This window comes from Delphinus delphis, chromosome 2 (genome assembly GCF_949987515.2).
Source record: "Delphinus delphis chromosome 2, mDelDel1.2, whole genome shotgun sequence".
In the NCBI taxonomy this organism is placed as follows: Eukaryota; Metazoa; Chordata; class Mammalia; order Artiodactyla; family Delphinidae; genus Delphinus; species Delphinus delphis.
This window is the reverse complement of record NC_082684.1, coordinates 170,200,419-170,215,526: the sequence shown is the minus strand read 5'-3', so window position 1 is coordinate 170,215,526 and position 15,108 is coordinate 170,200,419. Positions and strand designations below refer to the sequence as shown.

General features: G+C 49.7%; 1 protein-coding gene across 3 annotated transcripts in view; it reads left to right on the top strand.

Annotated features, from left to right (window-relative positions):
- Positions 1–15,108, top strand: part of FRMD4A (FERM domain containing 4A) — a 233,384-nt gene that overhangs the window by 159,920 nt on the left and 58,356 nt on the right. For all 3 annotated transcript variants that reach the window (XM_060006260.1, XM_060006259.1, XM_060006261.1), the window contains exon 12: positions 11,258–11,334. In XM_060006260.1, coding sequence (XP_059862243.1) covers positions 11,258–11,334 — 77 coding nt within the window. The remainder of the gene's footprint in view (positions 1–11,257; positions 11,335–15,108) is intronic.

Genomic DNA, 15,108 nt, shown 5'->3' with positions numbered 1-15,108 from the left:
GTAAATGGAATCATGGAATTTGTGGCCTTTTGTGCTCGGCTTCTTCGATTTAGAATAATGTATTCAAGGTTCATCCACGTTGTGGCATGAATCAGACCTTCATTCCTCTTTAAGGCTAAATAAGATTCCATCGTTCCCTGGTAACGTCAGCGTTTTCTGCACTAACATAGCAAGCACACACGCCACACAGACACACACACAAATGGTGCTTCGGGTTTTTGCACTTCTTGTGTTCCCTCACGTGAGTGTACGGCTCTGCCCCAGTTTCCTTCTGGTATCCACTCAGCTGTCACGTCAGTGAAGGCTCCCCGACCGGTTGATAAACAGTGACAGCCCCTGTCTTAGCCTCCCCAGCACCTGCTACCCTCTGACTTCCTCGCTGTCCAGTTCTCTTATTTGCCCCCCTGTCCCCTCCCAAAAACGTGCAGAGGCTTCTGTTTCTTCTCTAGCGCACGCCTGCTGGCAGTGCAGTGCCTGACCCGTGGTGGATGATAAATACTGGTTAAATGAGCAAAAGCAGCAGAGCAGAATATCTACTCGCTTGTTGGAAGCTCCCACTAATTTTGAGGTCATCTCCCTGTATATGTGTGTAGTGGCCTCAGAGATGGGATAGTGTAGCTCCTATAAGGAAGGTTGGAGAAAGCTCCACGTGAAAGGCCAGACGTCTGTAAAGAAAGGGAGGGAGGAGGGAGGAGGGAGGCATGAGAGCTGCTTACGGCTTAGATTTGTTGATTGGGGGGGGAAAAAGCATAAAATTTCCCTACCAATCCATCTAGACTGTCTCTTGATTTTATTTTTTGTCTCTTGGAGCGGAAGTACCCAAATTGCTACTAGTAACTATATGTGGAAAATGAACTGCAGGAGGACACAGACCATTGCACTATTCTAGTTCATCTGGACGCCTTTTCTTACTTAGAAGCAGGAAATGTTAGGCTGAGAAACCCTGCTTGTTGCATCCAGTAACCTTTGCTTTGTCTCAGGGAATCTCGGCTTGTTTCTGCTGAGCCATACGATACCGACGGAGCTCTGTGAGATTTTTTTTTTTTTTTTTTTTTAATGAGCATGATTCAGAGGGGAAACCCGGGCTGAGCTGATCTTTCCGAAGTGTGAACCTATTTAATACTAAACCCTAGCACAGCCGGAACGGTGTCAAGCTCTCACTCCCAGCGCCTGCAGTTAGGGCTGGGGGGACTCTACCAGGAGGGTCCTGCTCCGATCACGCCTGTCAAAGAGCCCTAAGCCAGTCGAGGCAGTTTCTCAGCAGGATGGGCATGCAGAGTCACTCCAGGTCTGTACTAGGATTCCAGCTCGAGCCCCTGAGCTCCTGGAGACCGTAACTTCCCCCATTCACTTTGGAGGAGAGTTGAATTCAGACAGAACTACCAGAAGAAGGAAGGGCTGTGGTTCCTGGGTTGCAGCTCTTGGGCTGGCCCTCACTGCCACTTCCCTGTGGCCATATCCCGTGCAGTTTAGAAAGGTATTAACAAGATGTGCAGGTTCAGGGGCTGGTGGTTCCTCATGGCACGGAAGTTACCTGAATTTTGAGCACCTAGGGGTTCAAATACCATCTCCCACCATTTATCATCTGTGTGACTTGGAGAAAGTAACTTAAGCTCTCTGAACTTTGGTTTCCATAATCCCTACCTCAAAGAGCTTTTCGTTCATTCACTTATTCACTCAACAATTACTGAATGTCTGATATGCCCCAGGCATTGTGCTAGGTGCCAGGAAAATACCCTCAACAAGCCTAGAGTCAGGTAGGAAAGATAACTGAGTAAAAAGGACGTTTGTGACACAGGATGCGAATTGCTCGGCAGAGGGTAGTACGTGAATCTCTGGGAGAAGTAGCCCAGGTTAGGGCTGTTAAGTCGGAGGGGTGGGGGATGGGGACAGCAGTCATGAAAGGAAAGTGGTTTAGGGCAGGCTGCTGGGAAGTATCCAGTTCCTCCTCTGCCCCCACCCCTTCTCCCCCCAATTCACACTTCCCCACGTTGACCTGCCCACTTCAGGATTCCTCTAGGAAAATGGAACAAGGGCAGAGCTTGAAAGAGGAGCAGTCCTCCTGGGAAGACAGAAATTCTAGAATTTCTGTCCTTATCTCTAAGAAAACATCCCCTCATGTTTCTTCTTTCTGGGAAGGCTAAATTGTGGAGCAGATACAGAACTGCTTAGTAAGAGGAACCCGAGAGAGAGAGATGACCGAAGTCAACCAGGGTGCCAGCTGCAGAGATGGCGGCTTGACACCGGCCTCCCTGCCCCTGCCGGCTGCAGCCACCATCACAGAGCAGCCGGCTAGAGCGCACGTGGTCTCGGCAGCAGTGTGGCTCGCAAAGCAAGCCTCCCGGCCCTGGCCCCGTGCCTCTCCGTCCTCCACACCCCCTGAGACACTTTCCAACCAGGAGAGCCTGGAGTTCACACCTGCTGTCTCCGCAGCAGTGGTCTGCCCCTCTCCTGGTACCCACAGCAACCAGGATCTGCAAGGCCTTCCCCTCCCCAGGAGGATGAGCCAACCCTGGAAGCACTGGGTAGTTTAAAGCACACAAGCTGCTCTTAAATAATTATTCCCATAGAGCCCTTGCTAGTTGACTAATTTTTTTTTTGACTTCTGTTTCCCAGATAACACAGTGTAACAGAGCATTGTCATTTCTTTTTTTTTTTTAAGCTTGATTAAGCAGGGGTTTAGTTATGATTGTTTACCTTTATTTATGTAGAGCTCATTGCCAACCCATTCTTCCGCTTTCTACCCCATCTCTCACGGATTCAGCCAGCCCCCATCAGGGTCTCACTGTGATGCCGCACCTCTGGGCAGGGCCACCAGGTGTAAGACAACTGATAACTGCCAACTCCTCTCCCCCCCCAAAAAAATATAGAAAAATACAGGTTTCCCCAAAGTCTGTCCTCCAAAGTAGTCAAAACAAAAACCCTTCGAGCAATCCAAGAAGAGATCTTTGCCATTGCAAGTGGAATGGCCCATCATAATTCCCCACCCGAGACGGACCAACTGCTTCTCAGATTAATTCCCTCTCTGAAGCATCCCATTCACTGAAGTCTTCACAGGTGTGATTAGCCTTGAAGTTCTTTTTTTAAGGGAAGGCTGGAGCCCAGAGAAGTGAAGCCACACCAAACTGGGCCACCATGCTCACTGCGAGAAAAACCAAAGCTGAACTCAGGTAACGTGCATCCCTGGCCAGCTTCTCCCTTTGGATACTAACCCGCATCCAACCCCCAGAGGCACACGGAAGAGGGAAGAAATTCCATCAGGAGGCCAAGGATAAGAAAGGAAAAGCACGTTCAGCTTCTCTTGAAAGATTTTACATTTGCCAAAGCTTTATGGTCAGGTCCTTCCCCAAGAAAAGCCAAAATACACACAAGAAAATGATAGAGAGAGATACCCCCCCAGGGAGAAAATTAAAAGGAAATTGCGTCCACTGGGGACAAATAAAATGGCCTGTTTTCTCCGTAGGCCTGTTAAGTATCTGTGGATCTTCTTTCCCTCTTTCTTCCCCTAGTAACGACTCTGAAGCCAAAGGAAGCTAAAAGGTTTTTGATGGGTTAAAAAGAGGCCATCCATTAAAGGGTCAAGGCCCAGTGCTCTGGGCATCTGTCACGGAGTTAACCAATCAATTGAGAGCTCCTGTGGTCTGACACTGAGGGGTAGGCAGCCGGCCGGAAGAACATCTTGATTCCATTAGGTCTGGCTGTGCAGAAAAATTAGCTATTGTTTTCTTTGCTGGGTTATGTGGCCCTCTTGGAAGAAAATGGAAGCCAGGGAGCCCTCCTTCAACGCAGGTCCTGAGGACAGTGTTAGGATCACTTTGTGAGCTAATAATCTTTGGACGTAGATTGCCTGTCTTGGAGGCTCTGCCTTGGATCCCAGTCTGGCCCGTTCAGTGCGCTGCTGAGCTGTATCATAGGAGAGTACGTTCCTCTCAGGGCGAATGTTGCGAGATTAAAAGTCATAGCAGGGGAAATTCCCTGGCGGTCCAGTGGTTAGGACTCCGCGCTTCCACCGCAGGGGGCACTGGTTTGATCCCTTGTCAGGGCACTAAGTTCCCACAAGGCGAGTGGCCAAAAAACGTCATAGCAGGAAAGTGGTCCAAACTGACTCTGGTCAAAGGTGTGGTGGACCCAGGAATTGACCGGATAAGGATTGGAAGCAAAGAATCTGAGGAGAATACGTCAAACACCAACTCCAGTGGATGAAGACACTGGATTAGGCTTACACTTGCATTGTGAAAAACCCAAGGAACAAAAACCATTTTTTAAAATGCCCATGGAACCATATTAGCCATCTTTAAAAAAAAAAAAAAAAAAATGCACAAACCTGTACTTCGGGCTACGTGTTCAAGGCAATCCGAACTCTTTTACGTGTAGAGTAGCATGTGAATGATGGCTGACTTGAGTGCTAACTACATACTGGGCTCCACTTGAAGCACTTCGTATGTATGAGTTCATCAATACAGCAGCCCTATGAAAGTAAAACTGGTGTTGTTTGGAGTTGTATTGCGAAGACGAGAAAAGAGAGACACAGAAATTTCATTGCCAAGGCTACACAGCCAGTAAGCGGTAGACCGTGTGACTTGGAAAACCATGCTTTTAGTCAGGAGAACAGTCTGCTCCTTTATCTGCGGGTTCCACATCTGTGGATTCAACCAACTGCAAATCGAAAATATTCAGAAATAATTTTTAAATTCCAGAAAGTTCCAAAACGCAAAACTTGAATTTGCTGCGTGCCGGCAACTGTTTACATAGCATTTACATTGCGTTTGGTGTTGTAAGTGACCTAGGGATGATTTAAAGTGTAGGGGAGGGTGCGTGTGGGGTATATGCAAACACCACTCCGTTTTATATAAGGGACTTGCGCATCCTCAGATTTCAGTATTCGAGGAAGGTTCTGGAACCAAGCTCCTGAGGATGCCGCGGGACAACGGTATTCTGTACTGTCTCCCATAAGTAGGAAATGTTTAACACAAGCTACTTTATTTTTAAATTCCAAAGAGTAGCAGGGTGGCATTCCAAGGACTTACAATGCTGACCTTCAACCCGTGCTTAGGATGCAGGAATGCCCACACACATGCCCCTCCTTTTGCGGAAAAGGAAGCCAAGATAAAGAGCGACTTACAAAGTCAGGACTATCACCGAGGCCTCCTGATTTCCAAGTCAGGGTTCTCATCCCTAAAAACGATGAACCGAAACCCAGGAGACTCTCAGCGATGGTCATGAATATTGATTCTGAAACAGAAGCACGAGACCTATCTTCATAAGCCGGTGGGGTGCCTCCCTAGAGTTTTAAAAGCCTGATCCAGAAACCAGAGATGGTTTTAAACTCCATCATGAAGTTAGTTCCTATATCATGGATACAGTCTGCTTTGTGTATGTCACATCCTCCCAACTAGGTTGTAGGCGCCTTACACATATAAACGTATGTGAGGCGTCATGCCCTTCCTCTGTCCTATTAGCATAGGTACATGTAAAGTATATGTTACAACTTGAATATTTGGAAGGGGAATGGGGATTGGTTGTTACCTAAACCCCCAGGGCCTTGTTTCTCTCTTTTTTGAGCATAAGGTAAAATGTATTGAATATCCAGGCAACCGATATAAAAACCTCTGACATATGCTGTTAACCCACTAAAAACAGCGCCGCTTCTGTTGTTCCCTAGAACTAGTTCTTGCGTGACCGTAAAGCCTTATCAGGGGACACCTGATAAAATTCTCTGACCATGCAGGCTTGGGGTTTCTGTGTTGTGCTCCCATTTTAATTCAAGTCCACCCTGTTGGGGTTGAGTGATTCCTTTTGTCCTGTATCCCTCACGATGTGTGGCAGCTCATTTTTATTTGCCGAATTGTATAAATCCACCTGGAGATGAGTGAGTGACAGCCCTACTTCCAGAGGGTGAACAGAGCAGAAATGAAATCAGGAAGTGGGTTTTTTTAGTTGGTGTGTTTCTTCCTGAGTTCGGAGGTTATTCCTGGCTGTGAGTCCGATTCTTCTTACGAGAGAACTCCTTGCTGGTGTTTGGAAGGCAGACAGCCAAGAGCCTTTGGAGAAGTGATCCCTTAAACATCGGCTCGAAACAACTCTGTTCTTGTTCATCGTCGGGTCCTCCTGGTGTGTTAGAAAGAGCCCAGGACCGAAGTCCCAAGAGGGGGCCCGGCACCAGCTACTTATTTAACCTCTGCCCCCCACCCCGGGCTTGCTTTACCTGTGGGAGGTGGGGACTGGCCAGATGGCCGCCGGGATTCAGTATAATGGTCCCTCTAGAAGCAGCAGGAAGTTACTCAGAGAGGGGTCATGAAGAGGCTTGGTGACTCAGCCTCAGAGACAGGAGGAAGACGAGGCTCCCCCAAGTCCTGGTCAAGAATCAGAGCCACTAGAGCGGACTTCCTCTCAAGCCTTTATTTCCGCCTCGCTCCGAGAGCTCGCCCATCACCCCACGTGCTGTGCTAGCGCCCAGTAAACACTGGCTGTGGAGGAAGTGTCAGGGATCCAAGGCCCCTCTGCCTGTCCCCGCTGTGCCCTCACCCGCTCAGGAAGAACAGGACATGAGTCCTCCTTGGCCCTGACCTTCAGCGTACACAGGATGTGGGAACCTGGCAGACCAGCTAATAGGATCCAGTAACCTGGCCCTGCTCATTAAGTGTTTTTAGTGCGTCCTGCTGCACTCAGGGCTCAAAGGCTCTATTTATTAGCCAGTCTTGTCTGCTTTCCATGGATAAATATCTCCCATCTCGTCTTTTATACGTTATGGCATCGGGGCCCGGAAAGGGGAAGTGGAGGGCCTGTGATCGCTTGGGAATCACACATCTGGGTCAGAAGCCACGAATCCACGTCCAGGACCAGCCATGGTCCCAACCGTGGCGACAGGCGCGCTCTCAAAACCACTTCTGGATGGTTTCTCTCTGTTTCTGTTTTCCAGGCAAGGCCAAGTTATTAAGGCTGTTCTTAATCATGATTCTTGTTGTTTGTCAGTCCCTGATGGAAAGCTACGGGTACTGAGGCATCTCTGTATGGAAAACCAGAAGAACCCAGGTCTCTAAGACAAGAAAGGAGTGATACGTATTATCGTTCACAGCCTGTAAAGGAAAGAAAATCCAGTGTGTAGGACAGAAAAGATGTGGCTTTGTACTTCCTACCTAGAGTCACATTGCTGCTTGTTTGTAAAAATCATTCCACTCATAAAGTTAACCATCCTTTAGTGAGTAAGAGCTGTTCCCACTAACTGGGGGACCTATGGGGAAAGGAGCATAGTTAGAGGTTAGAGTAATGGGCTAGGTGCCCTTGATTCCTATTTCTGGTTCCTTCACTGACTTGCTGTGTGTGGCCTTAGGCATTTTCCTCTAATTTCTCTGGGCGTCGTTTTCCCCAAGAAGAAAATTTCCCACTTGGTCTTCTTGGGGGGGATACTAAAAGATCAAAGAAGAGACTTTTTTTTTTTTTTTTTTTTTTTTTTTCGCGGTACGCGGGCCTCTCACTGCTGTGGCCTCTCCCATTGCGGAGCACAGGCTCCGGGCGCACAGGCTCGGCGGCCGTGGCTCACGGGCCCAGCCGCTCCGCGGCATGTGGGATCTTCCCGGACCAGGGCACGAACCCGTGTCCCCTGCATCGGCAGGCGGACTCTCAACCACTGCGCCACCAGGGAAGCCCGAGACATCTGCTTTTTAAAGATGCCCAGATGAAGTGCATGAGAAAGGCCTTTTTCATAGGTATTAATAAGCCCTTTGATTACTGCTAGACCGTGTGTTTAAGCTTTTAGGTACCTCCTTGGGCAGAACTGGCCATAGAAATTAGGCAAAATCCTAAGGGCTCTAGCCCAGTTGTAACCATCATTGTGTGTCCGGTGAGTCTTTATGGGGTGTCTTTAGCTGGTGGCCGGGTTATGATGGCTGTACTGAGCCCGGGAGGCTCCCCCGAGGTGACACAGATGATCAGGGGCCATCCCCAGAGCAGCACATCGGAGCCCAGTGTACCCTGTTCATAAAGGGAGACCCGGTCAGGCGTCTGCTCTATATCTGCTTGTCAGCGTCAGAGGGGAGGGTTTGGTAGGTAGGGTCCCTGTGCCCACCATCAGCCCAGCTTGGTGCATGGGGGCGTCCAGCTGCCTTCTTCCCCCTGTTCCTCAGCACCTCCTGTCTCCCCTAAGTGGGGGGGCAAAGGACAAGGCCATTGTTTCCTCATGAGCACCTCCTTTTGGGTTCCTGGGACCTTCCTGTCCTGGAAAACTGCCTTCCTTCCCTCCCTCCCTTCCCAATATTTCATTTGAAAAAAAAAAAATCCCTGCTTAGAGCAAACATGAGGCAAAGCCACTGCTCTACCCCCTGCTGGAAATGTCTACAGACAGTACATCCTCCTGGGGAGATGCCAGGAGCCAGGCCGTCAGGGTTCAGTGCCGAGAGCAGGGATCTGGGCGGTGGCAGCAGGCGGAAGGGCCGCAGCAGAGACCACATGGTTTCGTTTCGGCCCTTGGCAGACTTGAGGCTCTCCACACCAGCAGCATGGGGGAGCATTTCCGGGGAAGACCCCCGGCGTGTATTCTGTTTTGCAAAAAGTCGGGGAGGGAGGAGTTGCCAGGGAACCAACCCCCTGAGTGTTGGGCTTTGGGGTTTTTCACCAGGTGGGGTGGGGGGGTGGGGCTTCCAACCCAAGGCCCAAGAGAGGTGCTCACAAGCACACCCACAAAGAGAAAGCTTGTGGAGGTCTGCCCATCAGATGCACCTTCCCCCAAGTGTGCCCCGCCCAGGACAGTGCCCATGGCATTAGCAGCGGTCAGGACCAGTGACATAATCTGCAGGACCGGGACAGAATGCAAATGCAGGGCCCGTTGATCAGTCTTATTGAGAATTTCAAGATGGAGACAGCAGAACGTTAAAACTGAGCACGGGCCCCTCAGGTCACACACCTGTGAAGCGGGTCCTGGCCAGGGCTCTGCCTTACCTGGGCAGGTGGGTGCAGCACAGGGGCTGCGGGTCTGGCTCAGGGACGAGCCATCTACCACTCAGCCCTCTCTTCAGAGGAAAGGGGGTGTGGGGGTCAGGGCACTAAGTCTGTACACTTCCTTGAAGATTTCCAGGATGAAGATCATCAACCTTTATTGTCTTAAACCCTGACAACAGGGCTTGAGTTTAAAAAACAAAAAAAAAACTTAAGAATTATTTCAGTTGTTCTGGAGTTAATCTCCTTTATTCGCCAGGATTTGGGAGAGGTAAGAACAACTAGGAATTGCACTGAGATCTGAGTTCACTGAGCATTTACTTGGTACAGGTACCGTGCCCAGGATCTGTTGCCTCTACCTTAGAGGAGCATTATTGCCATTTTACGGATGGGAAAACTGAGGCTAAAGGAAATGCTGTCACTTGCCTAAGGTCACACAGTTTGGATATAGGGGAGTCAGGATTCAAATGGATGCAGAGTCCAGAGCATGTGTCTGGCCACGTTGTTCTGTGTACTACTTCCAGGTTATAAGTTAAGGAGCTGTGAGTTCCCGTGCTTTTGTGTCTGTAGCTAAGATCAGGTGAACCATCTGTATATATCTAACAATGGGGGGGTCAGAGAGGAAATTTTCACATTTCACTGAGGGATTTAGCAGAGCAGAGCATCAGATAAGGGCATAAGACTCAGACCTGGGACTCAAGTAACCGACTACACAGGTGGCATTTCATCTGTGATCTGACACAAGGCTATCTGAGCTCATGTAGGACTTGCTTTCCTTGGAACTGACCTGAAAGGAGAAAAAGAAGTACAGTTTTCCTTGGACTTCAGATCAAAATGTACTCTGAGCTGGGAACAAAAGAGGTAGCTCTGGAATCAGAAAAAAACCATGTCCTCCTCCCTATTAGTCAGACAAAATAATTGTAAAATTCTGCAGAGCAGGTTGTGAGAAGCATGCAGCCATTCTAGAAACAGTTTTTATCCCAGCCCAGTTTGACAAAGGGGTGAAGTCCTCTGGCCAAGCCCCGAGGAGCCGTGTCCTGGGTAGAGCAGGGCCGGATGGATGGGACACAGAAATTGTCATCTTGAAGGAGAAAATGTGAGCAGATCAGAGAGAGTCAGGGGCCCCAGCTGAGAGGATGCCGGGTCTAGGATGAGACCCTAAAAAGCATTTGCCTTAACTGAGTGGGTGAAGAAAGGGGGGATCAGGGGAGGAATCAGCCTCTCCCAGGATGAAACTCTGACCCTTCTTTGGGCTCAATAAACTCAAATTCTCAGTCTACAGAAGGGACTACAATATGCATCAAATATAAATATGAATGTTACGGGCATAACTTGAACCTCTTTTGACATTTCTCAGAGAGTTTAAGTAACTTCCTTTTTCGTCCAATGAAAGGACCCCCTTCCAGAGTAATGCTGCAGCCTTGATTACTCCCAAACCTCTTAGTTAACAGGCTCCCTCGTCCCAGGAGGAATGTCCACCAGGGCCAGAGGGGCCCATCAGGCCGTGCCAGGAACTCTGTTTAGCTCCCACTGTTCAGAACTGCCTTCATTTCACTCTCTGCCTTCATTTCACTCTCTGCCTCCCTGAGCGCAGCGAGCTCCGGGGTGCAGCGCGTCCTGCCGGCCCCAGGGCTCCTGGCATTCTTTGTGCTGCAGAAAGAAGCCGGGCTTGATGGGCTCACATTATTATCTTGAGTTGCCTGCCCCCAAATAGAGTGCTAGCCGCCCCCCGCCCTTCTCGGGGAAGCTTCCCCAGCCGCCCCCAGATCACCAGGGCGAGTTGGGCTCTTACACATTCATGGGCAGGAAGTAGAGTCCCGAGGGGAGGCTGGGAATGTGACCGCCTTCCCAGTTCGGCACTGGAGGCAGGAAGCTCGATTCAGCACCGCAGGCAGATGGCTACTGCTCCCTCCCTGCGTCAGCCCGCCCTCCTCTCCCCCCACCTCCCCCTCTCCTTGGAGGGAAAAGTCTGCAGAGCTGGGAACTGTCTTGGAGAATTCAACAAAGGCCAAGCAGAGCCGGGGAACCACTTGAAAAGAACTTGTTTTGTTCCCGTTGAGAAGCCTGCAGGAAAATCCACAGCCACATTGCTGGGGTTTTGAACTGAAGAGCAGCGTGTGTGTGTGTGTGTGTGTGGCGCGCGTGTGCGTGCGTGTGTGCGTGTGTGTGTGTGTGTGTGTGTCGAGCAAGAGGCATGGGAGGTGCAAACAACTGTACTGTTTGAGCTTTGATAAGGAAACTGCGAGCTGTAAGCTCAGCGGCAGAGGGAGGACTACAGCCGTGACCCGCCCACTCCTGAACTTCAACTGCATTGTTTTCTGTCCAGATATTCCAATGGAGGCAGTTGGAAAACCTGTATTTCAGAGAGAAGAAGTTTTCTGTGGAAGTTCATGACCCACGCAGGTAAGCTAGACAAGCCCTTTTCTTCTGGGAGCGTGTGGCCTCGCCAGCATGTTACTTAAATTACTGTTTCTGTGCTGTCACTGTTCATGTTCATTTGTGGGGGGGAAGAGGGCGGTTGATCGGGAGAATAGAGTTCAAATAAGACAGTAGAGCTTTGTTTGGTTCTGTGTGTTGGGAAATACGGTGGGTTTGTATGTGTGTGTGTGTGCGCGTGTGTGTGAAATTAGCAGTTCCATGGTCATCTCATCTGGCTACGCGTATTACTTGCTCGGACGTGTGGAATTGTCTTACAAGCCAGGGCATTTTAGGAAAGATTTGTAGCACTTCAGAACCATCACCAAATTAAAGTGAGCCGTGGTCTGAATCCTTCTAGAAAGTTTTTGCCAGAGAAGAGCCTGAAGGATGGCTTGTCAGAGCTTCTGAGAACGTTTCAGGTTGAAGAGTGAGCACAGAAGGAACCTACAGCTGAAAGAGTTGTGCTAAGTTGTTTCATTCCGTGAGCTGTAATTTTAGGGTGTTCGCCATGGTGGGTAGATGTGAAAGAAATACAAGTCTTTTTCTCTCCACCTCACATTGTATCCCAGGGAGCGCTCATGTCAAAGTCAATGCTCTCCAAGTCCAATGCCAAACAATAGGGTCCCATTTTGGAATGCAGCAAGCCCTGCGTGGAAGGTTCTCGGGGCAGCATGTACCGTGGCTTTTCCTCCCTTTGTCTGCTAGTCCTAGAGTTACAGGCAGACCAGAAGCGGCAGCAAAATTCCCTAAAAACAGACCTAATGCTCGAGAATAAATCGCTTTCAATAGGTCCAAAAGCAGACTTAGAACAAGAAGGTAGCCCTGGGAAGACAGTGAAAAGATCAGGCCCTGTGGAGGAGTAGATGTGGATGTTGGGTGCTGTCCATACCCCAGCCCTGGTTCGGGAAAGAGGGGGTTTTGGCATCAGTTCCTCACACACATGGCTTCTGGGCGCTCAGACAAGCTGACGTGCCTCCCAGAAAGCTCTCGGCATGAGAATAAGATTTTGCCCCATCAGAGGGTGAGGCTTGTGCGGTGATGTCCGTTCCTGCGGTCAGTGATAACCCAGGAGGACTGCTGTGCCGTTTGCCTGGCCACGTAATCTGCTTGAAACAGAACTCCCGTGTAGGGTGAGAACTCCCCCCGACACCCCATGGTTACCGTGCAACAGGCAAGCGGAGAACGTCTTAGAGACTCGTGTCTCGTTGTCAGGTGATGATAGAGAGCGTTGGCAGTGTAACAGCCTGTGCAGCGTTTTTCAGGGTCCTGTGATGAAGGGGCTCAGGATCCAGAGACCCTGTCTCTGCAGAGCAGGAATGCATTGATTCAGGCCAGGCAGGGGGGCAAGAGATGCTGAAAGTAATGTCCCAGAATGAATGTTGCCACAATGGGTCAGATGCAGAAAGCAGCTGATTGACAAAATAAAGACTGGAGATTGGATGGTCTAAGAGGCTGAGCGTAGGACTGGAGACAGACTCTCCGGGCCTGTGCTCTGTTGGGAATTCTGCTAATGCAGAGGTACCTTGGACGCATCCTTGAGTGAGTGGGCGGCGGGTGTGTGTGTGTGTGTGTGTGTGTGTGTGTGTGTGTGTACTCGTCGTGTTCTTTCTGTGTCGGGGTCTATTGTCCTATTCGTGATGTAATTCTAAATTCCCTTCCCTTTCCCAAGACCCAGGGATATTGGAAGGAGTCCAAACCTCATGTTACTATCATGTGGGCTTTTAGCCTATTAAATGAAAGTGGTCAGTCTCACATTTGCTGAGTAGCTCCTATGTCCAGGCACAGTTACGTGTCCTGGGGTATAGAAGGAAGCCCTGAAAGAACTTATAGCACAATTGGAGCGACAGAAGAAGGAACTTGTTGTTTATTAAGTGTTTACTGTGCACAGTCACTGTTCTGAACACTTGGACAGTTATCTCATTGGGTCCTCTCTATAACCCCAGAAAATAGGTACTAGTATTCCTGTTGTACTTAGGAAACAGGCACAGAAGAAGCAGAGTAACCGGCTGCAGGTTACAAAAAGCTAGTTAAGGGGTAAAGACAGGATATGAGCCCAGGGAGTCTGGCTCCAGAGCTTATGTGACTTACCGCCATGCTATACACAGACAGCGGGTGCCAAGTACCAGATAGCACGGCCTGTAAGTGCTGGTCTGGGGAGGCTTCTTGAGAAGGAGAAATCTTAGCTAAGGATGTAAAGCTCAAGGTGGGCCCTCAGGGTGATACAGATGTCGGGCAGGTGGGCCTAAGAGAGAAGTGCAGGCGCCAGAGGCAGTCTGAGCACAGAACGTGAGCACGGCCCCTCGGAAAGCAGTCCTCTGTCAGCCTAGAGACACGCAGGGAGAGGAGAGGGGAGACGAGGAGAGGCCAGAGACGTGGCTTCCTTGATGGCAGCGGTGGAGACCCAGGATGACAATGCCTTTAAAGGCACCTTTTCCAAATGCTCAACAGGGCAGGCAAAGGGGATTGTTCCCGGTTAGCTACTTAGTTTAGTGGCCAAGCCCGTGTCTCCTGGGGGGTTGGAGCCCCGCCTGGCGCTGCAGTAAGCACTCCTCTACGGCCTCCTGGCCCTGCTCCAGTTAAACATGTCGTCCTGCTGCTGTTGCCTTGTTTGTTTGAACACAGAAGAGTCATCTAATCAACTGTACTGTGTTGGGATGGTTCAGGGGTCATCCCCTCCCCCAAACCAGGAAGGAAGCCAGGAGCAAAGTTATAGGATGGCAAGTGTGGTGCAGAATCGTGTCCTGAAGATGGACGTCCTGGGACACTGCGAGGACAGGGCATGGCTCGGCTGTCCCAGAAGATGCTTCCAGATTTGCTCTCCTGGACCGGTGTCCTAATGGATACCCAGCATTGTTTCTGCGGTTCTCTGGGCTTGGCGAAGCAGAAGGAGTCGGTGGGGTGGGAAGAGCCTGAAGCAAACAGTGTAGAGAAGAGAGAAATTCATAATCGGGCGGGAGAAACACTCTGAGACCATCTGATTTAGGTGCTCCTGGGAACTCCCAGACCAGCCAGCCTCTTCCCTCCCCTCCCCCGCCTTACCTGAAAAATACACCTAGCCTGGCACTGCTCTCACTACCGCCCCTGAAATACATTTCAAGTTACTTTTCCTTTCCAATTCACCTTTTCTGGGAGAAAAATAAAAAATGAGTTTACTCCCAGGATCAGCCATTGCCATGGAGGCCAGAGTGAGTATTCAGATGAGTTTCTTTTTACGCGTGCAGAGACCATGGGGGTTTCCTCCTTACTCTCTTGCCGGCTCCTTTTCCATTATTTTCAATTGTGTGTTCCTTTGTGAGCTGGCATTTTCTCTTAACTTTAGTTATAACCAAAGGGAAGAAGAATACTCTGCTTAGAATGAGTAGTATTAACTAACCACCAGATTTGAATTCCTCCTTAGAAGTGGGTCTGGAGAACACCTACTGTTAAATCTTGAGCCCCCGGGAGAAGGTGATCGGAGCAGCTTCTAATCTCCTTCCAGGGGAAACTTGCCATGAAAATAATATGATTATTCACAAGTCCTGACTACCCCAAGTTTCATCTAAATGAGATAGCTCAATCTTGAACACACATTGTTCTTCTGATGTGCACATAAGATGCCCCCAACCTCACCCCACTGTCCCATCGTCTTGCCCTACACACGCATACGCACGCACATGCACACACATGTATGGCAACAGATTCTCAGATTTCACTTGCAAAATCATGTACCCATCCTATTAAGTATACCTCACTGAGAACATAATCATATAACTCTTTTTC